This window comes from Phoenix dactylifera, chromosome 4 (assembly GCF_009389715.1).
Source record: "Phoenix dactylifera cultivar Barhee BC4 chromosome 4, palm_55x_up_171113_PBpolish2nd_filt_p, whole genome shotgun sequence".
Taxonomy (NCBI): domain Eukaryota; kingdom Viridiplantae; phylum Streptophyta; class Magnoliopsida; order Arecales; family Arecaceae; genus Phoenix; species Phoenix dactylifera.
Genome location: NC_052395.1, coordinates 7,325,454 through 7,353,156, shown reverse-complemented (window position 1 = coordinate 7,353,156; position 27,703 = coordinate 7,325,454). Strand labels below are relative to the sequence as shown.

General features: G+C 38.2%; 1 protein-coding gene across 2 annotated transcripts; it reads right to left on the bottom strand.

The window, feature by feature from the left end:
* Positions 1 to 19,607: 19,607 nt before the first annotated feature.
* LOC103696735 (heat stress transcription factor A-4b-like) lies at positions 19,608 to 22,392 on the bottom strand. 2 transcript variants are annotated; one of them, XM_039125425.1, is made up of 3 exons: positions 22,209 to 22,392; positions 21,692 to 22,121; positions 19,608 to 20,948 (listed from the first exon to the last, which is right to left on the bottom strand). In XM_039125425.1, exons 2-3 carry the CDS (start codon positions 21,911 to 21,913, stop codon positions 19,815 to 19,817), a joined length of 1,356 nt encoding a protein of 451 aa, XP_038981353.1. In that variant the 5' UTR covers positions 21,914 to 22,121; positions 22,209 to 22,392; the 3' UTR covers positions 19,608 to 19,814. The 2 variants fall into 2 exon arrangements, with proteins under 2 accessions (XP_038981353.1, XP_008776669.2); XM_008778447.4 differs by having other exon boundaries at positions 21,692 to 22,059.
* Positions 22,393 to 27,703: the final 5,311 nt, after the last annotated feature.

Sequence of the window (27,703 nt, the reverse complement as noted above, 5' to 3'; positions counted from 1 at the left end):
ACTTCGTGCCAAATCAGAAGAGGGTCAAGTAAAGAAGAAGTCGAGCTCCTTCATCTTCCAAACTCGTTTGAGGACTTCACTTTACTCTATTTGCTTATAGTGTTATATTTGCTTGTTTAAGAAGCTTTGATTTATCTTAAACTTTGTTATAATATCTTGTAACTTGATTCAATCACGGGATTGAATCAAGGGGTAAAGGTTTGTTGGTGAGCCAAAGGGAAAACCAACGGGGTTTAGGTTTGTTGGTGAGCCGAGGGTAAAACCAACGTGTAAGGGTTTGATTGTGAGCCCGGGAAAACAATCGGAGTGGTTCTAGTCGGTGAGCCTGGGAAAACCGACCGAGTTCGTTGTGCGCTCGTAAAACAACAAGTTGGGTTGTGAGCTTGTAAAACAACCGGCTGTAATCGGTAGGATTATAGTGAAATTCCCAAGAGGTCTTGGGGAGTGGATGTAGGTGCTGGGGTGCACCGAACCACTATATGTCCTTTGTGTTTGTAATGCCTCTAGTTATTGTCTAACTAACACACTTACTTACTTAGATAAATTGCTTGCTTAATTCTTATCCGCACATCCTTTAGTTGCAAGCATATTTAATCAAGTCGAAGTCTATACATCAAACCCTTGCTAAGTTTAACTTTCACTGTGCATCTAGACAACTTAGCATAGTTAATCAAAAAGTTTTAGAAGTAGTTTAAAAGTTTTAAAAGACCCAATTCACCCCCCCTCTTGGGTTATCTACTGGGCAACACAACCTCACTGTGATAGCCAAAGCACAGCAGGTCAAAGGACCAGTCACACTACTGCAACATCAAGTAAGTCACTGACGAGTAGATAGACAGAAGTAACTTCTTGCTTTGGTCACGCTCGGTACCGCACCTGCAGTATCACTCCAGTGTCCCTACACTGTGGACTCGAGACTTGTTCGTCCAAAAGAAAAGTGATCTGCGCACTAATCTCATCAGATCAAATCACCTTCTTGTGTGATCCATCGATCAGAGGCATTTAGGAATTATCACTAATGACACATGGCTCAAATTCTTAACTCTTGAGAATATGCTCATCATCTTATTAATTTTTTCGGACGATTCATAGACACCATACACAATATGAATGAAAAGATGCCCATTTATTATTCATAATAATAAAGTCAAGTACAAAATTATGTCCCATAATTAATAATGTATCAGCTAGATTGGCTTCTAGGGCATATCATCTAAACATATATACCGCATACCTACACTGTAAATAGAATGGTACCTGTACTGAGACCGGCGAACCTTGAATTCTGAAAGTTATCTTTTTTGTTCCTTTGATCTCTTTAGAGTTATATGTATTATCTAGTTATTTTGGACTATTCATGAAGTTTGGTTAAGTCTCTTTGTCACAATCTGTTTGGGCATCACCTAAGACACCAAGGTGGTCACTTGGCCAGCCACATGCTACAACCACCTTCTAAAACACTAATAATCAGTTTTGGCACCAAATTCCTGTTGCCAATTTAGATGGTTAGTTGCTGCAAAATTTGATCCAAAAGTGCCCACCCTTTTTCTCACTATATTCATTACTATAGATACTGAACTCACAAAAATATAATCAAGGAGTAACACTGAACTCTCATAATCAGAGAGCCCCATTCAACCATGTAAGGCATACCAAGATAGATCAAATAAGTTGACAAATAGGAAGGGACAAGCCCATTAAGCAACTACACCTTCCCCACTAAAAATTTATATGCACTCGTGCACTTGAGTAGTTGAGGAGGCTCCTTTGACAAATCAAGCAATGGTGAGCAATCTTTCAGATTTCATGTTTTTCCCCTTTTCTTGGCCTCTAATTTCTTATGGGTCAAGTATATATGAGCATACTATGATCTAACTTGGGTTAGTTTTTCCCCCTATTAACAAAGCTTAATTCTTACTTTCTTGCCTTTGTTTTTGAACAGTTTCTCTTTGATGTTTTTTTTTTATTATTGGTTGCACCTCAACCTGTCTGAATTTTCTTTTGGAATCATAAATAGGCAGAATGATAAGTCTAGCATCAATTGGGTGTCATTCTCCCTTAGGCACTTGCACCTATTCTCTCTTTATCAAAGTGCTTTTGATGCTTTTGGATAGCAAGGAGGATTAAAACATTTGCCTGCCACCTAAAACTGAGTCAAAGCAGGAGGTACCAATACCCCCTAGGATTAAGTAAAACATGAAGGTCCCAACATTTCTTGACTATTTCAGTCCATAATGAATAATTTTAGCATCTCAGCAGATTCATATTCTATCTCCTACAAAATCTTAAGTCTTCCTGCTTTGTGTACGACGACGACCAAAACTACCTTCTTATACCAAGGAGGTATAAAAGCAATAATTTAATTGTAATATATACAATTTTTTATCTAAATTTTTAGGTATTCATCATGCTACAGACTCCCTATACCCTGGGTGCCCACAATCTCGTGCCATCACATAGTATCACTATGTACATTCATGTTTCAGCCAATTAACAACATCAGACATAGTTTTCTTTGGCACAGCCAATAATATGCTAACAAAAACAGGCTTTGTTTTTTCCCACTAGTTTTTTATGCTCAAGGTCCACAATCTTGCAAAGGGACTGTGAGCACTAATGCACTAATAGATCCATAGACTTCTTTGCTAAATATATAGATCTAGGACTTCTCTGTTGCTCATGAAGCTACACTTATACACATATGTATGCGTGTGTATGTATGTGTGCACGCATATATGCACACTATGGTCATGCTTTACTTATTTGTGGTGTACAATTATTTATCCCATTATGCCCATGATGTTAACTATAAATATGTTCAGCACAAGATTTAACACTAATGATATGGAAATGGCATCTGAAAATCCAAAACATCTTAAAATTAGCTAGAATGCCTTATCAAAAATAACAGAATAGGGAAGTCTAAGTAAGGACGCACCATATATATAGAATAAAAGGCCATAGATCAAATAAAATATGTTTTGTAACATTAATCTTATATTATAAATTATATTGGAAAGGTTATCAATCATTGTAAATATACCTGAAAAAATTTTCTTCACGGTTACAAAATATAAACCTTTTTGACACCATCCTTGTAAATAGCACGCCATTCACCATGCTCAGATTCTACAGCAAATAAAAATAGAACAAAAATTGTCACAATTCATTTGTAACAGGCATACAGCAATTGTAGTCTAAGTGCCAACTCTTGGTGCAGGCTTGTTGTGAAACTGGAATTTAACTTCTCTCTCTGCAACTAATATTGTTTAATTATTTTCTCATGAATGTCCTTGTTTCCATCATTGCATGCGCAAGACATGATGGGACAAACCTAGTCTGATTCTTAGAAATCACTGCAATTTTCTTAAACTTTGTTCTATCACTCTGTCCAACAATGTCAAAGTATTTCCTTGTTTGCAGTTATTTATTCATTTAATACGCCATCTTAATTTCTTACCAGTGGATATCACAACTCTCCTGCAATATTTACATTTACTTTGATCAGTTTACCATTCCCTGAGGGGTTTACAAAATCCAATCAAATATCTATATAAGAATATGTATCATTGTATATGCAACAGAGTCAAATGCTAAACAATATCTGATGAACATTATATAAAATAAAATAAAATAAAGTATTATCTTTCTCAAATAGTCCCTCAAATTTCAAGTAAATCACACTGTCAGAGTTTGCAAGAAGAAAAATAGCAAACTGATAGTGCCCAAAATAGAATCCAAAAGGACAGTATAATTTGCGATAGGGAGTATTGGGTCAGAAGCAGCCGAGGAGCAGAACATTTAGAAATGAGATGCTGGCCTGATGTGTATGCCAGATAATGCACCAGTTGAGTTAGGGTTGGGGCAAGCACATTGAAGCCGCAATACTACACAAGTCATAACATAAGTTTGAAAGCATGCTAAGATGTGTTAACTTGTCCTGTGGAGACAAAGATCATCAAACATATAGTTTTCCTAAGATTGGCTCATAAATTCCTTTCTTCCGAGCATGGTAGAGACTGGCCATTGTTGCAACGTAAAGGGATAACAGGAAAAGAACTAAAGTACAAAAATCCAAAATCAAGAAAATCCCAAGGTTGATCTTAGGTCTTGTAGCAGCTAGAAAAGGAAGAAACACAAAAAACTGTCCTGTGGTTATAAGTTACCAGCTGAGAAAAGTGACCTTTGAATCGTTATTTTCTATCTGAATGAACGGAGATCCCAAGTCATCAGTCACTGTGCTAAATTCTCACGACAGCCTATGATTCTCACCACCAATGCCCAGTGATAGAACAACCACCCTAAATGCAAGAAACTACGATATATAGATTCACATGAATATAATTAACCCCTATGTAAATCAGTCAACATTAATTAGACTTGCAATGAGAACATCACAAAGAAAAGCAAAGCAAGAAACCAAGAAGTACCCCATTTATAAAAGAAACGAAAGAAAAAAAAACGACACCCACTCGATGCTTATTCGAGAAACAAATCAAGAAAGAAAGAAAAAGAATCCAACAAGCATACTAAAACCAAGCTTATCAGAGTATGTTCAAACGCTAGATGAACTAATAGACCAGAACGCATTAGTGTGTGCATTAAAGAACAGCGAAAGAAAATTTTGGACAAGAATCAAGAAATTCCCAACTCATAAAAACCAAGAAAGAAGGCAATAAAAACAAAAAGAACGAAAAATGAAGGGGGAACAAGAATCGAAAAGGAGGAAAGAAGGCTTCCGTCCAAGACGATCCTCCCAGGGTTCATTGTAGATGAAGGATGATGACCCGCGCGCCCCCGGATTCGGCGAATTTGACCGTAGGAGGCGGGATCTTGAAGGCGACGGTGGCAGTTGATGAGCCTCCCGGAGGCTCCGTCGCTGGGTTGGGTCACGATTCCCGATCGCCGGCCGGTAGTAGAGCGAGGGAGCAGCTGGACGCCCCCGCAATGGGGCCCAAAGAACCGGTCCCTCTCTTCTCGGGAGAAGGATTTCTTGGCCCCGAAAGAGACCGACCCTTCGCAAGCCAGGAAATCTTGGAGTTTTCGAACAGAAGAGAGGAAGAGGAGGAGACGAGAGAAAGAAAAAGCTCCCTCTGTTATATACGTCTAGGAGGGAGCAAAAAGTAATTTCGGAGAAAAGGTCAGGACGCGTGGCATTAATCTATTAGATGGAATTGGTGTGGCAGATGTCTGGCATATACCAATGGAACCTAAGTGGCTGAGCTGGAGATCATGAGCTCCAGGAAGCCAAGAAATAAGTTGCCATTTGGCGTGACCGTGACGCCTAGCTGGATAATTTTCGTGTACAGCCCGGGCACATAAAAACGTGCTTCCGGAACGAAACTTTAAAGTCCCAGTTGTGCCCACTCTGATCTCATAAATAACTCAATCCCATGACATGATCCAAGAAGGATGAGTGTGCAATATATCTTGAAATTTTTGGCTGTTAATCCACTTTTATTCTGATGGGATTTTTTTTACAAAAAAAGAAAGAAGAAAAAAAGCATGGATCTCTTTTTTTTTTTTTTGAGCAAAGATTTACTCAGGACGGAGGTACACATATCAAGAAGAATTTTGTGCTATCAGTCCACTTCTTGATGGAGATCTTCCTCGGCTTATCGATAAAATCCAAAAGCAAAATGTGAAGGAAGCGCTATGGTGAGATGTGATTAGAAGAGAAAAAAGAAAAGAAAAATCTCAGCCATAAAAATTGTGTGAATAAATCTTTAGAGCTATAGATGAAACCAAGGTCAACTAAATTTTCTTGGACCAATAAGGAGGCGAAGCTCAAGCTGGGAAACTAGGCAAGCTGCCTACTATTTTTCCAAAAAATAATAAAAAATAATTCTGCTAGCCGTTCACATGGTGTACATGGTTTGCAAAATTAAAAACGCCTTGAATAGGGCTATGAATCAATTACCACACTTTTAATTCATAGATTAGGCTCACTAAGACCTACAATAAAATGCTTAGGCTCAAGTAATAGGGATTTTTAAAGTTAAGCATATGTAAGTATTACTAGGGGTCCATATGTGGAGCTTAAATTATTTTTTTAGGAAACCAGTCCCACCACTCTGGCTGGCTGAGTGGTTGCCAAAAGAAATGCACCAGTCCCCGGCATGCCAAATGCCGACACTGGTTTCATTTCAATGAGAGCACTAAATTACTAAGAAATTACAACAAAATCTCCATATGAACCAAGGGGCTTATACTCCACCGTCTGAACAACTGCCATTAATGTAAGCTAGGCTAAATAATTGCTGATACAAAACTATCACCTGGCGTAATAACCAATCTAGGAACTGTTTTTAAGTCCACTAATTAACCTCTCAAACAAATTTCTCAAATCCTTGGATATCTAAATAGCTTGATATCATTTTCTGGCCAACAACCATCAACTAGAACCAGTTGATGCTAATAGAGAATTGGCCATCAATGGGTGATTTAGAAATCTATGTGGAAATAGGGACAATCACGTGAGATATCCTACATCAGGAACTTCCTTTTAGCAAACTATATATTGAGCAAATATATTCTCGATGCTTGATATATTTGCTTGCTCTTTCAATCGCTAGTCCTCATCTTTATTACTTAATGATTATCCACTTATGCTATGTTTTATACCCACTTGTATGTTGTGTTATATAGAGCAGCTAGAGACCAAGGCTATCATCAGATGATCAAATCTAAAGGAAAGTAATAAAATTCTGGTAGACAGATTGGTTAGTGGTAGTTAGTCTCGAGGATCAACTTCCAGAATATTAATGAAATTAATGATCTAGCCATCTGTAGCCAAATAGGTAGTTAATAACAATGGTAAGGGACCAACTTTTTTTCTGATATTTTATTCTGTATACACGAGGCATATAAGCAACTGAACCTCTATATCTTCTCTTAAAATGTCACGCCAACGTCCAACCATTTCTGCTGACTGGGACAAAACCCATCCCAAGGTTCAACCATGAACTAGAAAGCTAGTGAAGCAGAGCCCCAACCCTAATCAACAGAAGGAAGACAACATCTCCTACACCATGCACCTGAAGAAGAAGAAGAAAAAAGAAAACTTTGAACTGCATATACGTACATACCCCAGGAATCAATATGGCCTCTGGCCAATGATATTGCCATGGGGATCATACTCGCACACGACGAAAGTGTCTCCCCACCGCTACAAATGACCTTGGCGCACCCAAGCCTCTTTGTTCGTCCCCTACACCATCTGGGTGTAATGGGTGTTGAATTAAATTAAATATTTTAAAATTTTGAAAGCTAAATTAGTCAACGGCCAAGTGGCAAGCATCCGTACACAAGCAAGGAAGCAAACATGGAAAAATTTCTAAAAGAAAGCAAACCATGATAAGTGTCATGCATCCAGCGCAAGAGCAAGCATAGAAAGACCCCTCGAAGAAGGAAGGAAGCATGAACGGCCAAGATGCAATAAGCTGAAGAATCAAAGGAGCACAAGAAGACACGTCAATCAATCCGCGGGAGGGGAATCTTCTTCTTTTGACGAGCCTGAGCCTATATAAAGGGCTCTAGGGATTATTTCAAATACAATCAAAATTTTCTCTTCTTCCTATTCCAAGAGTCTAGATAAAAAGGGCTCTAGGGAATCATTAGGGAGAAAAGAAATAAAGAAAATTTTTCTTCTCCTCATAATTTTTCTAAGTTTCTTTTGAGGTATCTACAAGTGTGAACGTGCTCTACTTTCTTCGCCTGGAGGCGCACTGACGGGGAAGACGTGATTCTGTATTGGATTGTCGTATCTTTAGGAGATCCGTGCCAGCAGACCCGTGCGTGGGGGGCATAAACTTTCCTGGGACAACGTATCAACGTGCTTCGATCCACAGGCCATCTTCTCTCTATTTCTTCATTTTATTATTATATTGTTAAGTTAATTATTTGCTAGTTTATTCTTTTTATTTACTATTTTTTGAATATTAGAAATATTTCATTTATCAATTATATTTGTGCATCTAGGCTAACAATCCATGAAAGTTTATGTATTGTTAGCACTAGATTTTAAATTGCTACATTTATTATATATTTTGTTGCATAATTGTAAATTGTTATATTTTAGCTGCTCCACTTTTGTGCTAGCTTTACTTTAGTACTTAATTTTTTAAGCAAAATATTAGATTACTTAACCTCCAAGAGGTTTATTAATACCTCCATTTGGATTCCTCATGGAGTAATTTTCAGATTCCATTCAAACGAAAATTCGAAAATTGGTTAATTCATAGGAGCTAGCTTAATATTGCACTTAGGATGAAATTGAACAATATCTAGTAAAATTATTTATTGAATAACGTTGTCTAAAGAAAAGCTTGTCAAAAGGTATATGTGCCTAAGAAAGGCTGGTACTTAAGTGAGCCAAGTGCTCCACCACCGATCTGGAGCTGATCTGGCTGTTATTTTTAGATTTTTTCAACTAGACATCTAAATTTCAAATTAGATATCAGTGCAATAATTTGATATAAACCTTCTCATTTTCACAGGCGTCAAAACTGTGTTAAGCTATAAATTAATGGCTTCCCACACATCTGAAAACCTTAGTACTAAAACTGAGAAGTTTGATTTTGATTTGAATTTCCCTCCATGTAGTTGATTAGGACTTATTTCATGCTCATCTTTTCTATTTGATTTTCAGCATGTGCTCCGCATGGAAAAAGTTTGAATTTGAATTTGAATTCCACCCCATGTAGCTGATTAAGAAGTAGTTTCAATTATCCCGCCAACAAGCTATGTATGGCACATGAGTCTTAAGTCTACATAAGGGAGTCATAGGCCTTTTGTGAGGATACATCTTTGATCATTGTATTTACTTTTAATGCACTTGAACTCAATCACAAAATTAGAATTTAAGAATAATGACAAATGTGAGATATGTGTAGAGGCCAAATTACTAAAAGACCCTTCCACTCTGTAAGTAGAGATTCTGATCTTTTTAAACTCATACATAGTGATATATGTTGACTCAAGAAGAACATCAAGGGTAGAAACAAATATTTTATAACTTTCATAAATGATTTTTCTAAATACTGTCACATTTATCTTATCAAAGCTAAAAATGAGAATCTTAAATAAATTCACAGTCTATAACAGCAGAAGCTAAAAACCAACTAGATAAAAAGATTAAAATCTTAAGGTCTGATAAAGGAGGTGAATATACCGTCATTTGAGCTGACCCAGTTTTGTGAAGAACGTGGAATAATTCATGAAGTGACAGCTCCTTATTCACCCTAATCTAATGGAGTAGCTGAGAGAAAGAATAGAACCTTAATGGATATGGTTAACTCTATATTAATTAGTTCAGGTGCACCAGAAAATCTTTGGGGGAAAGCAACTAGTAACTGCATCTTATATCTTGAATAGAATTCCATTCAAACATAATGAAAAACTCCATATGAAATCTGAAAACATAGAAAACCTAACTTAAAATATTTAAAAGTGTAGGGGGCTTAGCTAAAGTAAAAATTTCAGAAAATAAAAGAAAGAAAATTGGACCAAAATAGTAGATGCAATATTTATAGGATATGCAATTGAGAGTAATGCTAATAGATTTTTTAGTATTTAACTCTCAAATAAATGAAATTAATAACAACACCATAATGGAAGCAAGAGATGTAATCTATTTTGAAAGTATATTTCCCTTTAAAACAAGAAAAAATGATCAAATAAATACCAATAATAATTTAGGGACTAGTTTTAGCAGAATCAGATTTAGAGAAGAAGGAGAAGAAACTGAACCTAAAATAAGTAAAAGAACTAGAGTTGAAAGAACTTTGGAGAAGACTACTACACATTCCTAATAGAAGACTCTCCTACTTCTTTAGAGGATGCCTTGAAATCTCTAAGATGTCCCCTTCTGGAAAGAAGCAATAGATAATGAAATGCAATCCATAATCCAAAACCACCCTTAGGAATTGGCAGACCTACCCCCAGGAAGTAAACCCATAGGGTGTAAATGGATCTTTAAGAAGAAACTTAGGCCAGATGGAACTGTAGACAAATATAAGGCTAGGTTAGTAGCCAAAGGTTTTACTCAAAAATCTGGAATTGACTTCTTGATATTTATGCCCCTATAGCTAGAATCACTACCATTAGGATTCTTGTTGCCTTAGCTTCCATTCATAAGCTGGTTATACATCAAATGGATGTCAAAACCGCTTTCTTGAATGGGGAGACCTAGATGAAGAGATCTATATAAACCAACCCGAAGGGTTTCATTGTCCCAAGTCAGAGAAAAAGGTAATGTAGGTTGATTAGATCTCTTTATGGTCTAAAACAAGCCCCAAACAATGGCACCTTAAATTTGATGAAATAATCCTAACTAATGGATTTTAAAATTAATAACACAGATGAATGTGTATATTATAAAAAGAAGAATAACAAAATTATAATCTTATGTTTATATGTAGATGATATTCCTAATTTTGGAACAGACTTAGAAATTATTAATGAAGTAAAACAATTTTTATCTCTAAAATTTGACATGAAAGATTTAGGAGAAGCAGACCTAATACTTAATACTAAAATCATGAGGAATGAAGATGGAATAACTTTGTCCCAAAGCGCACTATGTGGAGAAGATTTTAAACAGTTTCACTACTCTGATTGTCATCTTGTATCTACTCCCTATAATCCATCTCTTCATCTAAAGAAGAACTTAGGTGATCTAGTCAATCAAAGCTTCTATGCCCAGATCATTGGTTCTTTAGGATTTCTTGCAAATTATACTAAACCTGATATTGCATACTCTAGTGAACTGACTGAGTAGATATACTCACAATCCTAATAATGATTATTGGATTGCTCTAGAAAGAATTCTCAAGTACCTTAAGGGTACCATAATCTTTGGGATTACACTATTGTGGTTATCCTGCTGTTCTGAAAGGCTATAGTGATTCCAACTGGATCAGTGATACAGTTGACACCAAATCCACCACTGTTTTGTCTTCCTTTTAGGAGGTGCAGCTGTATTATGAAAGTCTACTAAATAAACTGTAGTGGCTAGGAGCACCATGGAATCTGAAATGATTTGCCTTAGATACCACTAGCATTGAAGCCGAGTGGCTTAGAGATCTACTGATAGATTTACCTTTTGTGACTTCACCATTACCTTCTATATCTATTCATTGTGACTGCAGATCTGCTGTAGATAAATGCAATCAAGAAAATGCAAATGTGAAAATGAATAGGTACTTGAAAGTGCGCCATAAAATCATTGAGATGCAAATTAAAGAATAACTTGATTGCACTAAATTTTGTAAGATCTGAAAGGAATCTAGCTGATCAGCTTACCAAAGGATTGTCTAGAACAGTGGTTCTAGAGTTGTCGAGGGGGATGGGGCTAAGCCTATAAGTAAAGACACCACGGTGGTAACCCAACCCGAAAAGGTTCAATGGGTAGAAACAAGCTAGATAGGTGACTAATGAGGAGCACTATTTATTTTTCCCATCCCTAGGGCAACAGTGCTCATAAAAAGCAAGGGTTAGGTTGAGTTTTTTACTCTTAATGAATCCGAGACCCATGAGGCAGGATACCTACTTGCTCGTTACCCTTTTTAAAATTCACCTATATGCGTGTAGTCGTGAGGCCGCGACTGTGGGAAGTGAGCTGTTCCCTAATAACACACATGAAAAGATACATGCGCATGGCCGTAAAGCGCAGACCCTCTTCGAGCATGTTCCATGCTATATTATGTGTGATGTTGATGAAATCTGAGCCATGGACCAAGGTTCAAGGCATAGTCCACCTTGGCTTCACAAAGGTAATCAATTGTTACTAAGTGAAGGTTCAAACCGAAAGGTACCTACACTATTACATAATATAAGATACTCAGCACTTTATTTTGATTTCTTTTTTAATTTTATTTTTGATTTTAAATTTTTTAAATATTTAATTTATATGGGGGATTGTTGAATTAAATTAAATATTTTAAAATTTTGAAAACTAAATTAGTCAACGGCCAAGTGGCAAGCATCCGTGCACAAGCAAGGGAACAAACATGGAAAAAATTTCCAAAGAAAGCAAACCATGATAAGTCTCATGCATCCAGCGCAAGAGCAAGCATGGAAAGGCCCATCGAAGAAGGAAGGAAGCATGAACGGCCAAGATGCAATAAACCGAAGAATCAAAGGAGCACAAGAAGACACGTCATCAATCCGCAGGAGGGGAATCTTCTTCTTTTGACGAGCCTGAGCCTATATAAAGGGCTCTAGGGATCATTTCAAATACAATCAAAATTTTCTCTTCTTCCTATTCCAAGAGTCTAGATAAAAAGGGTTCTAGGGATCATTGGGGAGAAAAGAAATAAAGAAAATTTTTTCTTCTCCTCATAATTTTTCTAAGTTTCTTTTGAGGTATCTGCAAGTGTGAACGTGCTCTACTTTCTTTTTCTGAAGGCGCACTGATGGGGAAGACGTGATTCTGTATTGGGTCGTCGTATCTCTAGGAGATCTGTACAGCAGACCCGTGCGTGGGGGGTATAAACTTTTCTGGGACAATGCATCAACGTGCTTCGATCCACAGACCATCTTCTCTCTCTTTCTTCATTTTATTATTATATTGTCAAGTTAATTATTTGCTAATTTTATTCTTTTTATTTACTATTTTTGATATTAGAAATATTTCATTTATCAATTATATTTGTGCATCTAGGCTAACAATGGGTTCAGTCGGCGTTAGCCTCGCACGTATTGCTTCGATAGTTGTAGGATCCCTGCTCAGCCACCCAGGCCGCGACGGCATCTGCTATCTTCCATTGCTTCCTTTCCCTCGAAAGAGGTTCTCGCCCATGGGACAATAACCTTGCACATAAAACTTTATTTAAGAAAGAAAAGAAGAAAAAAAATACTGAGAGGCAGCCATCGAGACCTTTCTTAAACCCTTCCTGCGAACAAAATGCAAAAGCAGAGCTACTACTCTTATAAGACGGTCAATTAAAAAAGAAGAAAGAGGGGCGGAAAAAAAACGATATACCTCGATGATTCAAAACCTGGTTCACGGGACTTGGCCTTTGTCCTTTCCTTTTCAGAGTATATCTTGAAATATTTCACTATTACTTGAGAAAAAAAAATGAAAGCAAAAAGGGAAAAAATGACATAATGATCAAAAGATTGCTGAGAGAAAGTACGAGGCAAAAAATAAGAAAAGGAGAAGGAGAAGCAGGATTTGTACTGTTCTTGGAGGCTTGGGATCTTCAAGGATTCGAGTTTGAGTGGCCATGGCTGCTTTGCCCTAAATCACATGAGAAGTGGTGAGAGTGGCGATGGTTTAAGGGTTTCAGGGGAGGAAAGATGTTAGTGTTTCGTTGGCTCCAAGAAGCCTGACTTGATCTACCAAATTTGCTTTATTTCTGAATGGAGGCGGTGGATTGATATCGGCGCGGGAAGGAGAAGGAGAGGAGAGGAGACACTAGCACTAAGGCATCAATCGAGAGAAGACTGATATTTGAATGGCCTCCAGCAACGCTTATAAGCGTCGTTGCAGGTCCAACCTTTAGACGACGCTTTTTAAGCGTCGTCAATTCTGAAGCTTTACCGATGCTTTTTAGAAGCGTCGGCAAAGTTTGGCATTGAACCAAAATTTTCTGACGCTTTTCTCTAGCATTGGAAAAAAAGCATCGGAAAATCTCTCTTTTTCTGTAATGCTAAGTTCCCCTACGAGTGCACAAGAGCACAGTCCCCTCACCCTTGGTTGGCATACGACCCGGCGAAGTTCTCCAACTCAGAGCTCCACTGGAGAGGAGGGGGAGCCTGAGCCGTGCCTGCACTGCATTGTGCGAGTTCAAAAACTCAGCAACAGTGCTTGTCAAGCTAAGGGCTCGGTGAGCAAGGAGGAATGGGAGGAGGAGGAGGAGAGTGGAAAGGGAGTTGGTGATGGCCATGGAATAAGGGATGGAATAAAGAGATCGAAGGTTTAATTTGCTCTTTCTTGGAGTTGATGAGGACTTGGGGGATGTTAGGGGGATTATATAAGCATTGTTGGCAGGGTGCAAATATAGGGCTGGTTGAGATCATGTGGTGGGTATCCGAAATCGGAGGCTGAGGACACGCCAATGAATGTGAGGAAGGGAAGGAGGAATAGAAGTAGGAATAAAAGTTGAGCTCATTCTTCCACTCCCAGCTGATGAATTCCATCGTGAGAAGTAATGTTTGCGTTTTTGATGTCGGATGGCTATCAAACTATTGCGCATGCTGGACTTCAAAATGAGGCACAGGATTCTCGAATTTGTATTTGATGTAGGACCCACAAGAAACTTGGCATGTCCGAGATGATGAGGGACTCGGTACCATTTCTTTCCTGCCAGAGAATTAATTCCAATAATTAATCTTTAATAGAGACAAACGTTTTCTTGGATAAGATAATGACATTTGAAATTATTGTGGGAAGGTATACTGATGATAAATGTCAGGAAAACACATGATCCCATGTGAGTTCTGATTGATCGGTATATTTGTCTAACTTATCGGGCGTTGCTGTGATGGCTTCGATGTGTCGGACCGAAGAGAAAGGATAGAGCATTTGATGATCGGTATATTAAAGGACGGTGGCTTTTGTCCATCCAGTTCTGATCTTTAAGATGGAAGCACCGAGTCAATCCAAACACATCTGAGGGGAAGTCTCTTACTACTCCGCCGTATTGCATGCAATGCTTATTTGAAGTCCACGAGAATCAATTTGAAGGGCGGCTTACTATAATAATTTGAAGGTGTTTTATTTTTTGTTTAAGGTGCTGGAGTCCAAATGGGTCGGATCGGGTATGAGTGACTCCAACTTAACTCGGTTCTCTGTTCCGGTCCTAATTTTGGACTCAGATCCAGTCCAATAGAAGATTGAGTCAGGTCAGCTCCGGTCCACCGCTACAATTTTTGACCCAACGGATCATTTGAGTCGAATTGAGACCATGTATAATCCGGACTCAACCTAAATAATTCGGATCCGGTTCGGGTCAACCCATCCATGGTTTCAAAACTTGTTTGCACCCCGCGGGCCTAAATAATTTTACAGATTCAGATCGGGGCGGATCGTAGGATTAAAAATCCAAAATTACCAAAATTTCAAATAGCTCGGGTCGGGTCAGATCTAAATTCAGTAAATCCAGATTCCGACCTAGAAAATAGAACGAGTTCAATTTTAGGACCCGACCTGGCTCCATGGGTCCTCCAAAATAGGCCGAGTCAGGTCTAAGCGGGTCGGGTTGGGTCACGAATCAACCTAGCCTATTTGCAGCCTCAGAGGTGACAAGGTGAATGGAATGATAGAAAGAAACCAAAGCCCTTGGAACGACCCTCCTTCCAAAGAGGCCCAGGTTATTAGGCCTAACAAATATTGTTAACATCAGGCTGGTATGCATCAATGTATAATGGGCTAAAGGACCCATTTCTAGTGTTTCTTCCATCGTTAACAAACAAAAAGAAGCTTGGATTACTTAATCAAGACCACGTTGGCAACATTCATAGACATCACACAGGAGATGGTTCTACCGGCCGAGTATTGACTAGATCGAAGGCGATCTATCTACGGTCATCAAATGGATCGACAGCCACTCAATACTCAAAGCAAGTATCAACTATTACTCTTTGGACATATGAGATATAAATAGAATAGCCAACCAGTGGAAAAGGATGGCGTATTCCATCTGGATGGGAAATTATCCCCATGATCTTATTTTTATAGATGTTGGGTTGTTCTCATCGAAAAATTATATTCTACACGGCATGCACCATGTGGCTATACAAGCTGCCAATCACAGCTGGCCGTCCTTTCATGTAGTGAGGCATTAAGATGAGCACTTAACAAATAGAGACCACAAGAACGAGCAGCTGTAATTGGTGGCTGGCATGCTCGAAATATAATTTCTCGTCCTCGTGCCCATATTATAAATAATCAGCTGTACCAAAAAATAAATAAATAAATAAAATAAGTAAATAAATAAATTGGAGGAAAAGACAAAAATAAGGGGAAAATAGAACTGGAATCCAAGATTTATCCACTTTGTAATGAATGGCAACCTTCTCACTAGCGCTGGAAAGGAGGAATCAAGCACATTGCGTCAATCCTACCAAAGAAAACAGTCTGAAGTAGATACTTCTAGGTAGATACTAATCCTAATAACCGCGCACACAACCAGCTGCAGCATAGAGACATGAAAAGATGGCAGAAATGTTGAATTATGGTGAATAGCCCTATGATATTAGTCAAGGTACCATTGGAGAGTACGAGCTGGTTAACAACTATCATCATATCCAAACCTGATTCCTTCGAAGGGAAGAGACGTGCAACCATCGAAGTCACCAACCCATTTGACACTAGTTTTTCTTGGCCACCCGATGACTAGAAAGTTTCTGAAGACGATGGCCTAACCTCTGATAACAAGAGCTCGTAGTTGTCGTCGTCTGGAAATTCCCCTCCCTTGCCTCTGATGGTGGGACGGATAAAGAGAAAACTTTCGATTTAAGCATCCAAGGCTTTCCTTTGGCCAACCATAAAGAGAACTTGAATAACTTAGCACCAACTATCACTTAACTCTCCAGTCGCCGGAGTGCACAATAATCATAATCTTTATATTGGTGGACTACACAATGGATTAGACATAAAAAGCAAGATTAGGGTAACCATTACATCCAAATGACGGTGCACGCGCTCTTTTAATGCTAGTAATATGTAGAAAGGCCTTCGCAACAACAAAATAAACGTTACAGTTTTGCAACATTTGCAAAAACCTACTGCAAACAAAAAACATGAATTAGCCAAAATTAATATATGTAGCCTTACCCATGTGATAAAAAATTTCGCACATCATACCAAGGGAGTTCGATGGTAAACCTTAATTTCCAAAATATGTTTTCCGAGACCACCTATAAGTACTCTCCAGTAAAGCCTAGTTGCAGAACAACTCTCCAATGTATCAGAAATCCATGCATCACTGCGCTCTTAGCATCACTCACCTGTATCTCTTCTCAAAGTTCAAATCTGCTACCTTACCAGACTTCTCTGGCAGCTTGAAATTCTGCAGCTGATAACATAGTGAAGCTCCCTCTTTAGGAACTGCACTACCACCCGTCAACATCTTTCAGAAGTTTACTTTTTCCCATACTACAACCAAGATCATTTGAGGTGATCGGTTCTGGTCTTCTATGCAAGAGACCTTTTTCACCAAATCTTTATTATTCAGCCCCATCAGCATTATCCATCAAGTAACTTTTCTAAATTTTCGTAACATCTTTCCACCATTACCGTATTTTTTTAAGAATGCATCGCAATATACAATTTGAAAATTATATATATATAAAGATTTCTTATGCTGGACTCGACAAAAGTAATTGCGAAAGGATAGACATGTCCTCTTGCATGTTTCTTCTTGATGCATGCATCGTGTATGATAGTCCAAGAACTTCAATAAAGGAAATCCCTTTAACCCACCAAAAATATTTTGTCAGACATTAATTATTATGCGTCTCCTACACACTGGTGAAAAGGCAGGAAGAAAGCTGATACGCTTTTCACAAATCCAAATGTACACACCTATTAGCTTCCCGTTTCCAAAGGCCCGAAAACGCGAGTCTCTGGAAGAAACCAACCTTCAACCTTAATCCAAGAATATTGCAACCCATTCAAGATCTTAAGTTTACTAGAATATCAAACCAGCCAATGAAACAATCCCATATTCATTCACTAGAGACAAAGCACCACATCTTATCAATACATAACTAACAACTTCGAAAAGAAAAAAGTGAAAGAAAAAACTCCCAATGTTCATTGGTGGTAAAGTGTTATTTTTATTGACAACTAAACAGGCCTTGAAACATCATTACATATTCTCCGTCATTTTCTTAAACTTCCCATCCAAATTACATAATTGGAAGTTTCAGTGAATTTGTAAAGGACCAAAATGGATCATGATGGACCTTTCGTTGATTACTGCAATCAGGCAATCTTACTATCTTAGATACGTAAGTCATTCACAGACCTATAAATCTCCATTCTCAAAGTTATTATCTAAACTCTTGATTAGATTTGAAGAATTAGTATAAAATGATTACAATCTAAAGGTGCCCCTCGGAATCACCCCATCCTAAACCATATCTATGTTCCTAGAAGGAAGGCAACTAATTATTTATTTAGCATACAGGACTGGATGCCTCTAAAGGAAACTAAATTGCATAGAGGTGTAAAACAATAAAAAATAATGTTGATACTTGCAGCAGCTGTCTCATTAACCAAGGCAGAATCCAATCCACCCATAATCTTTGTTAAAGTTCAAGAATAGTTGATCAAAATGTGGTCCAATTTAATGGGCATATAATGAAAATCACAATGAAGAGGGTCCTCCTGATATCTCATTCTCTTTAGAACTCTTAAAACATGTACCAGAGAAGAGACAATGGTCCAAATATGAGCCTAAAGAAAATCTTCTAGATTTTACCATAATGGATTGCGTGCAAATGGAGCGAAAGCTAGAGGCAGTTCTTTGTTTTAGTTTGAATCAGAGACAGGACTGATGGAACAGTAACAAACTCTATCTTTCTACAAATGATTATGGCTACATGCAAACAACTCACTGCTGATGCAGAATTTCGACAAAATATAGCATCAAAATTATTATCTTACAATTAATTCACATTTTCTATCAAAGCTTAGTATAATTACAGCACAAAACAAATCAATCAATTTGTGCATCAAATGGTTAACATGATAAATGATTTTTCAAAAAGAATTGTAATGGAACTACATGTAGCCACTAAGAATAAATTCCTTTAGAAATCAATAAACAAAAATGGGTCAATTCAATTATTGATCCTTAAAAATCTTGGTATGCACTGCTTCATTATATGCCAACCAATGATTTGGACAGACCTTATATTCTACATATTTCTGACATTGCAACAATATTGATATGTTCAAATGTATTATGCCCTAGTGAAGAGGTAATCATAAGATAGATAATACAAAGTAACAGGTTTACTTGACAGAAGTATATCTTTGGGACCAGGGAAAAGGATCCATTTTTTTCTGATGTAAAATAAAAATAAAGATGGTCATCAAATCAGTGGCATTTCAGTTGAGCTCAGGCTTCTAATGAGCAAACAACAAACAGTCCAAGTTAAGCAAGGCTAGATTATATATCATGATTTTGAACAAAAAATGGGCATGTTGGCCTCAAACCATCAATAAGAAGCATCAAGGTTGAGCCTGAAATTACATTTGGCCCCACCTAGCCTGCCCAAGTTGCACATGTTTTCCTAATTTTCCCATGCATATCGAAGTTCCTCTATTGAGAACGGTGGTGTTCATTATGCATCATTATCCAAGTTGCACATATTTACCTAACATTTGTGCAACAAATAAGCTTCCTCTAATCCGTCAGTTCTAACCTTCAGAAGTTCCAAACACATCCACCACGATGCTGTGAATGCCTACTAAGGACACTTTCAGTTATTAACATATATTTCAAATTCAGTACATGAACATGTAGCAGTTTAAATTAACATGAAACATGCGAGATAAAGAACTAGAATGTTTTTCCCCTTCTTTTTGGGTGATAAGGCTAAACAGGAGGTGCGCTAAAATCTAACTTAATGCTTAAATCCATCTCATGTCACTAGCACCAAGATGAATCCATAAATTAATGAAATATCATAACAGTGCAACAACAAATTACTTTTGTACTAATGATGCAAGCAAGAGAAATAGAAGTTGAATGTAGAACATCTTTATCGTACATGAATATAACCAGTCATACCTCACTGTCAAGCTGCAAAATCTACCACCAAAAACAGTCAAATCTAAAACAAAAGAACTGTCATCATGTTTTCTCAGCTGAAGTGAGATGTCCCATCTTGTCTGCAAGGTGGTCGACATTCTTCCTGCTCCACCAAATATTTCCCCTCTCTGCCATCTTTGCTTCAGATCTTCTGTCATTTGCATCTCGTCTTTCTGACTGGACCTCCTGAGTGTCAGAGGAACCAGGAGTCTCTGTGAGAAATTGTTCCCAGAACACATCATTTACACCAGTAGGCACGGTAGAAGCAGCAGTCCCAGCAGCTCTATCTCTCGATGAATCACACTCAGGAGCGGCAGGCTCTGCATTTACATCTATCTCAGAAGCCTTACTCCTTATATCTGTGTGAATCTCTGTTAAGGGAAGAGCTGGGCTTTCTGCATAACTTGTAGATTCTGCCAGCTCTGGCGATGAATCAATATCTCCCAGACAAGGTGAAGAAGGGTGCAATTTAGGTGATGGTGATTGCAGATTCACATCAGTGTCCCCTGACGATGCATGCATCTCTGTAAGAACTACACCAGACGGCAGCGAAGGTAAAACACTGTCATAGTACATCTCTTCACCAGAAGCTTGACTCACACCTCGGAACAAATTCTCCAACGAATTCAAGGATGATTCCATCTTCTCGAATGGCTCTATGTCGAACGCATGCATAGATGCAATGTCTGATTTCTCACTGCTCGTACCCTGGAAAGACATGATACGTTTCTCTTCCATATTAGCATCCTCACAGAAGTAATTGGCTTTGGGCAATCTCCTCTTCTTGCTGTGAAATTCAGATTGTTGGACAAAGTTAGAGAAAAATCCAGGTTTCTGCACGATTTCGGTCAAGAAGGCCATCATATGTCTCTGGCGGTGCTCCATAGTGTGTAATCTCTCCTCCAAAGATTGCATTTGCTGCTCCATTCCATGCTGTTGCTGACCGTGACTCTGAAGTTCTGATATAAGCAAACCCTTCTCACAATTGAGCCTCTCAATTTCCTCCTCAAGCTCACGTCTTTCTGATTCTGCTAACGGCCCTGAGTTGCCCTGGTGTTGCAGCGAATGGCTGTGTATTGGCTTGCGTCTATGAATATTTTTCAAGAGATGCCTCTGGCCCCTTATAAAGTCCTCGTTTGCAAATTCCCACTGGTCAGGATCTATTTTTCTAAAACCCTGGAAAGGGACAGAAGAAATATGAATTCATGCTAAGAAGAGTATATCAGCGACCATTACAATTCCTAAATGCAAAACTGAATTATAAACCAAAGGCACAAACAGCAAAAAAAGGAAAAAAATGAGAGAAGTGATCAAGGGCATAGATGAAAGACTGTTTCCATTATCCTGGATTATATGTATGTAAATCTTTTTTTTCCAAAGGAGAAGGGATTATATGTATGTAAATCAATAAGGCCATCCATGAAAAGGTTCCTGATCTGTCCATGGAATACAGCCCCCTCTTAGATCACTTGCATGCATTGCAAGTGCCGTATTTCAGTTATACACTCAATACTAACATTAAATTTTTCAATGAAGTTCTGGAAAACATTCTGCAATATAAGCCAAATAAAACCATTACTAACCAATTCAAAGTTTTTTCTTTTTCCACCCCCCCAAAAAAGGTTCAGGATCGCATAAAAAGTAAGCAACTCATATTCTTGGATGGGATTATCGACAGGGAGTGCATATTTGAGTCGAATGTGCATATAGTATTAAAATTCTACCCTAAAGCACTGTAATCTAGTGTATTAGATTACATCCTGTTCATATATCACCAAGAAAAATCATGCTGTTCATAGAGACAGCATAAACCAGTTCAAATGATAAGAGAAACAAGAAAAGGCAAAGGATTCGAGACCAATTAATAAAATCCCATTGGAAAGATGAGTTCTTTCATTCTTCCAATCAGGCTCACTTACATAAGTATTAAGCTGCCTGACGAAGCTGGAGAAGTTGTTGTGCTTGAAGTACTTGGGCAGCAAATCCCTGGCGAACTCCGGCGGTTTCCACACGATGAAGCTGGCATTGGTGGGGCTCCACGACACAATGGAATTCGTCGACGGGTCATCCACCATGTCATACGTCTTGGTGAGGAACGGCGGCGGGGAATTCGATCCTGATCCCCCCTGCGACCCCTCCATCCTATCAATCAATCAAATCCAATCCAATCCGACCAATCTCTCACGGCCAATTCCCCTCCTCTCATCCCACCCTCATCGGAATCCTCTCTCTCCATCTGCAACCTCCATTGATCCAAACAAGTTCAGATCCGCGAACGCCTTCACATCTACAATTGGGGTTGGATTTCAGTTGACTGCGTGATATCTAAGGTCAAAACCCTAAAAAACCCTAGATTTTTTTCATGGATTCATCACCAGCCCCTGAAAATTTCGGCAGTAGGAGAGGAGGAAAAAAAAATAGGCGAGTTTTTCGTACCTATCAAAAGGCAGCAGAGCGGTAACGCGAAACAAAGATTTTTTTTTTCGATAATTTGATGCGCGCGTAAACGATGTTCTTATAGTACTGCGAGACTTTTGCTGAATTTTCTAGAAGAAGAATGGAGAACAGAATAGAAGAATAGAGGAGACATCCGTGAGACTTCGGAAATAACCCGGGTTACAGCGCGGAGTCACGAGTTTTCTTTGGGGAGTAGACCGCTCTTTTTATCTTTTATCTTTTGACTATCACCGATGTCCAAACCAATATTCTTATCCATGATATTGGTGATTGCTGGTTGGGTGTTTTTTTTTTTTTTTGAAGGATGTTGGGATTTTTTTTTAATAAATTTATTTGGGTTTTTTTTTGGAGGGACTGTCATAATTAATGATTCATATTTGCATTATTTTTCATTTATAAAGAGGTATCCGTAAAATTAATTAGTACCTGCTTTGTCTTTTAATAGAATAGTTTTTCGCACGAGAGAAAAAATTCTCTTAATAGAATTATTTAGGCTTTTTTTGAGAAGCCATCAAAATTAATGGGTCTATATATGATGGCATAGTCCAACTTATTCAATTTATTGTTCTTGTTGTATTTTATGAATGTTTGTATAATTATAGGATTCATAATTTTATTTGAGAAAAACCGCTCTAATATGATGGGTGTCTGAGTGGTTGAAAGTGACAGAATCTCTCGTAATAGATTTGGTGAATGGTGATGTTTTATTCCTCAGTAATATGGTTTTTGCTTTCTTGAGTTCAGAAAGAAATATAGCTTTCATGTATTTTCACTAAGTTAAATAGATAAAAAGGAACTCTACCTTTTTAGCTTTCCGCCTCTTATTGATAAGATGAGATGAATGATGGAGTGAAAAATAGAAATAATAGAGGACAGTAGCTAGGGTAAGAAAGTCAAGCCAACTCATTTTTGTTGCAATGAATTAAAGAAACCTTCTTCTATCCTCTTTTTCATCTATGCTCTTGACTATATTATTCTAAAAGAAATATCTTAACCAATTCCACAATGCCGCCATCGCCAAATGGCAGCAAAGTAATTTTAGTATGATTTAATATTAAAAATATTATAAACTAATAGCCAATTCTGATTTTCAATTCCACTTCTTATTTTATACCATATTTTAGAAAGAGACACAAAAAAAGAAAAATAATAATTTATAATAACGAGCCCTTCTTTTCAATTCCACTTCTCGTTTTATACCATATTTTAGAGACAAAAAGAAGGATAATAATAAAAAAGCAGTATGGTATGTAGCCATGAGGCTCGTTTCCACGCACGCTCTTCCTATATGAGCTTATCCTTCAATTTATTTAATTTATCAAAACTATATACGACAAAAGAAAATCTATCCCCAACTTGAGACCATCATCATCCTTTATGTCAGCCATGTCCACCACATGTATTCAGAGGCTGAGGCATTCGCAATTGTTGATGGGCAGCCTTCAGCATTCCAATCTCATGCGACCTGATTTAATTAAAGTTATCAAAAAAAAATAAAAAAATAGTATTTTTATGAAAATAAATTTTTCATATTTTATAAAAAAAGTTCATAAAAAAAACAAAAAAAAAAGCTACTTTTCATCGGTTGAAAATTAGAGTTTTTTTTGTTGCAACCACCACTTGTCCTAAAAATTTAAGTTAATAGAATGAGGTAAATTTATTTATATATTTTATATTTTTTTACACTCTTCCTCATATATGGGCCGAACTTTTCTTTAAGGGATGAGCCCAAGACCTCTACTTTGATACCATATTACAATCACCACTTGTCCTAAAAACTTAAGTTAATAGGAAAAGATAGATTTATTTATATATTTTATATATTTTTTAAAAAAATATATTTAAGTTATTAAAATTTATAAATAAATTTTTTTCTTTATTAAAGATATAATAGGTATTTTATACAACTTTTCTAAAATAATAAATGCTCAATCAAATTTAAGTCATTTTAAAATATATTTTTTTTTTTTTTTGATCAATTAGATACACAAAAACTATTTTTTCAGACATATATTTTACCTTTTTTTTTTTTCTTTTTATGGCCAGGTCCCCACTTCGTGTCTCCATTTTGGTGCAGCACAGCTTATTTCCAATGCCGCAGCCTTCTCATGCACCATTTCCCACTCACGGTCCCACAGTGCCTGCAAGCTGTAGTTTATGCTTCCCTCTTTTCTGGAATACAAACTCGTTACGTCTTCAGGGAAACCAAGGACAGGTTGTAAATGTTCTGGGCTTTATGGGAAACTTTGGCTTGCTATCATGGAATTATTCCAAGACGTCATGCCTTATGTCGCCCTTGAGCTCCGGACTTGCCAGACTCATCCTGACTTGAGTGGGGTTGCTGATGTGGTGGAGTGCACTCCAACAAAGAACTAGGGCTTCCTTTCCCTTTGGCATTCTATGCTTTCCCACGTATTTGTAATTATTTTTATGAGTGATTTGATCCAAGGGAGAAAGAATAGAGGACTTTTTGCATGAATCGAAATTAGTCAATGAAGTGGAGATGAAGCCTATAAGGACGTCTTTCTAATTAACTCTCATGATTTTAAAAAAGAGAAGAATCCATTATCTTTTTCGTGCACATTAATAGTTGGAGGTTAATAAATCGATTTATCAAAGCAAAAATTATTAGTTGCTCCGATAACATTGGCCACACCTTTCTAAATTCAAGAATTGGTTAAGATAGGCGGGCATGGTGATGACTTTTGTAACTCTATTTTACAGCTTTCTAAAGAATAGAAATAAGAGGTGAAAGAGGATAGGATGATAGAATAAATGATGCGACATCTTCGCATCAAGTATTGCTTCTGGATGCAAAAAGGTCGTTTGATTTCTACCTCAGCCTATGCCAATCAAATCTAAGTAGCATCAAAATATTTTGCTTAAAACACTTACGCGGTGCAAAGCTTATGATAAGCATTAATCATGGGCATAATTTGTTGCGTCATTTCTAGATATGAAAAAAAAAGAAGTAAAAGATGAACATTTTTGTCCAAAGACTCATGAACAAGGAAATGCCTGGAATCTTAAAGAATGGAGCTTTCCCGCTAGAATATGGTGATACCATGGGACCCAGCCAGTCCATAGACGGGTCCAAGAGGAGAACCCCCACGGCTTCCTTCAACTTGGGCTCCAATCTGTCTATTCTGGTTTTAATTTTATTCAGCAAGTTGAAGACAGCGATATATTTGAAGTTTCTTCGATGTCACCAGGATTGTAACGGTCCAATGTTTCTTCCCCTCCAAGGCACCATAGACTTTGGTTCTAAAAATCCTTGGATTTCATCAGCTGACTCGTCACGGTGTCCAGGAAGGTTTAGACCTTGCCCCATCTCTCTAGAATTAGGACTTTGTATGTCACTCTGGTGCCAAATGTGGAGGGCAATTTCTTGCACGGTCTCTGGGATTGTGAAATGAAAGGGATTGTTGCGGGGACGGCCTTTGGCCGGAGCCTCACACAACAGCATAGCCCACATTAAGCTAGCAGAGAAAGAAGACGCTCCGGCCCGCACGTCCAGCGCAGACGGGGGGAGACTGGTGCCCTCACGGTTTTGTCCCATAAAAGGGCCCTCGAGAGAAAAGTATTTCCACCCCCTATTTAAGGCACAGAACCTTTCCGCTACTAGCCGATGTGGAACTAAATTCAAGGCTCTCTCCCCCCACAACATAGCCCCCCCAGCGGGAAGGTCCTGTGTCGGATTTTACCCGCCAGCCCCCTAGGCAACCTGAGGGGTAGTCAATGGAGAAAGGAGGCGCCCCTTCCTGGCGCGCCATCTGTTGCGGGGACGACCTTTGGCCGGAGCCTCACACAACAGCATAGCCCACATTAAGCTAGCAGAGAAAGAGGATTGCGTTCCTCCCGAGGTATTGTCCGCTTTGGGCGCTCCGGCCCGCGCGTCCAGAGCAGACGGGGGAGACTGGTGCCCTTACGATTTTGTCCCATAAAAGGGCCCTCGAGAGGAAAGGATTTCCACCCCCCACAAAAGGGCACTCGAGAGGAAAGGATTTCCACTCCCTATTTAAGGTACAGAACTTTTTCGCTACTAGCCGATACACCCCCCCCCCCCCCCCGTTTCTTCTTCATCGACTTCTAGAAAAGTTTCGAGAGAGCCGTTGGATGTTGAGCATGTAGAACTACATGTCGTGATTGCGACATGTCGCTCCGTTAAACGTTGTTAGTTACAGCTGGGTGTGAATGTCGCTCCGTTAAACGTTGTTAGTTACAGCTGGGTGTGGCGACTTCACTTAAGTTTGTCCACAAAGGAAAGATTAGTTAGTTTAATGCGATCCTACTTTGTCATCTACATGTTCAAACTATTTGGAAATAAGTGCAAAAGATAAGTAATGTTTAAGATAGCTCATTAACCAAATTGTGTGACTATATATGCTCATAATGATAGGATAGGGCTAGCGAGACCTTCGGCAATCGTCATTATCATCATTGCCGGCACCATATAAACTCATCTCAAATTTTGTGAGTTGAATTCTTCCTATGGATCTGAGTTTTTTGAACGATATAAAGCTTGTCAATGTTACTCGTTGAATTGATCTTCCATTGCGTAACAATTACCACATTTGAGGAACCAAAAAACTTTTAGAACTATCATAGCTTCGCCTCTTAGAGTGATCAACAATTCTCTCCGAATTTATTTCTTCATCTTGAACTCTACAGCTCTCTCACAATGGCCTTGGCAACTGGGGAGCCTTCATTGGTGGAGTAAATCTACCAATTTATCCATTAACTGTTTATTAGGTTCTCCAACAATCAGAAACATTGGAAATTAGTTTCGACGATCACCAAAGGTTTCATAATTAGAAATCATGAAGGTACAATTGTGGCTGATGGGGACTCACTTGCACCAGAAATTACTGCACCCATCCTGGAGCTACAGGTTACATGGGCTTCTTTAGATTGTTTGATAGGTTTGAGTTGAAGGAGATTCTTGGGCTATTAACATCACTTGGATTCAAGAAAAAGAAATTGTGATCACCATTTCTGCATCCTGTTCATGCTTCCATGGATAAATTTTGAGCTTCCAATTCTTCAAATGGATATAGAGAAGTGAACCAAGTTAATCTTCGCTAACATCGGTTGCGGGCTTCAGGATTTTCCATCCTTTGCAAGTGCTGATGCTGCAAGTTATATTTAAGGGAAAATCATAAAACATCCGAAGCTATGGGAGATAAAAATGAATTAGAATCCTCTCTAATTACTTGCAAACCACTTTGCTTAAAAAAAAAAAATCTCATGCAAATCTCCAATTCGTTACCTGTTGTTTGCTTGGTCACTCGTTGTTGATCGATCGGACTCAACTAAATAGACAACTGGCTCTCCATTTCTAGATGATGTGGAAAGGATATGAAGCCCAAACACTAAAATTCTTTTTGTCAAAAATCTAAAGAGCAAGGCATGGAAAACAATGCATTAAAAACTGTAAAATCAAAAAGGCATCTTTTTACTGCAAAGCATATCTA

Excerpts from the sequence above, each read along its gene's own strand:
- LOC103696735 (XM_039125425.1), bottom strand. The coding sequence starts at position 21,913 with ATGGAGGGGTCGCAGGGGGGATCAGGATCGAATTCCCCGCCGCCGTTC. Across the intron at positions 20,949-21,691 it reads TCAGGCAGCTTAATACTTAT|GGTTTTAGAAAAATAGATCC; the intron begins GTAAGTGAGCCT and ends GTCCCTTTCCAG.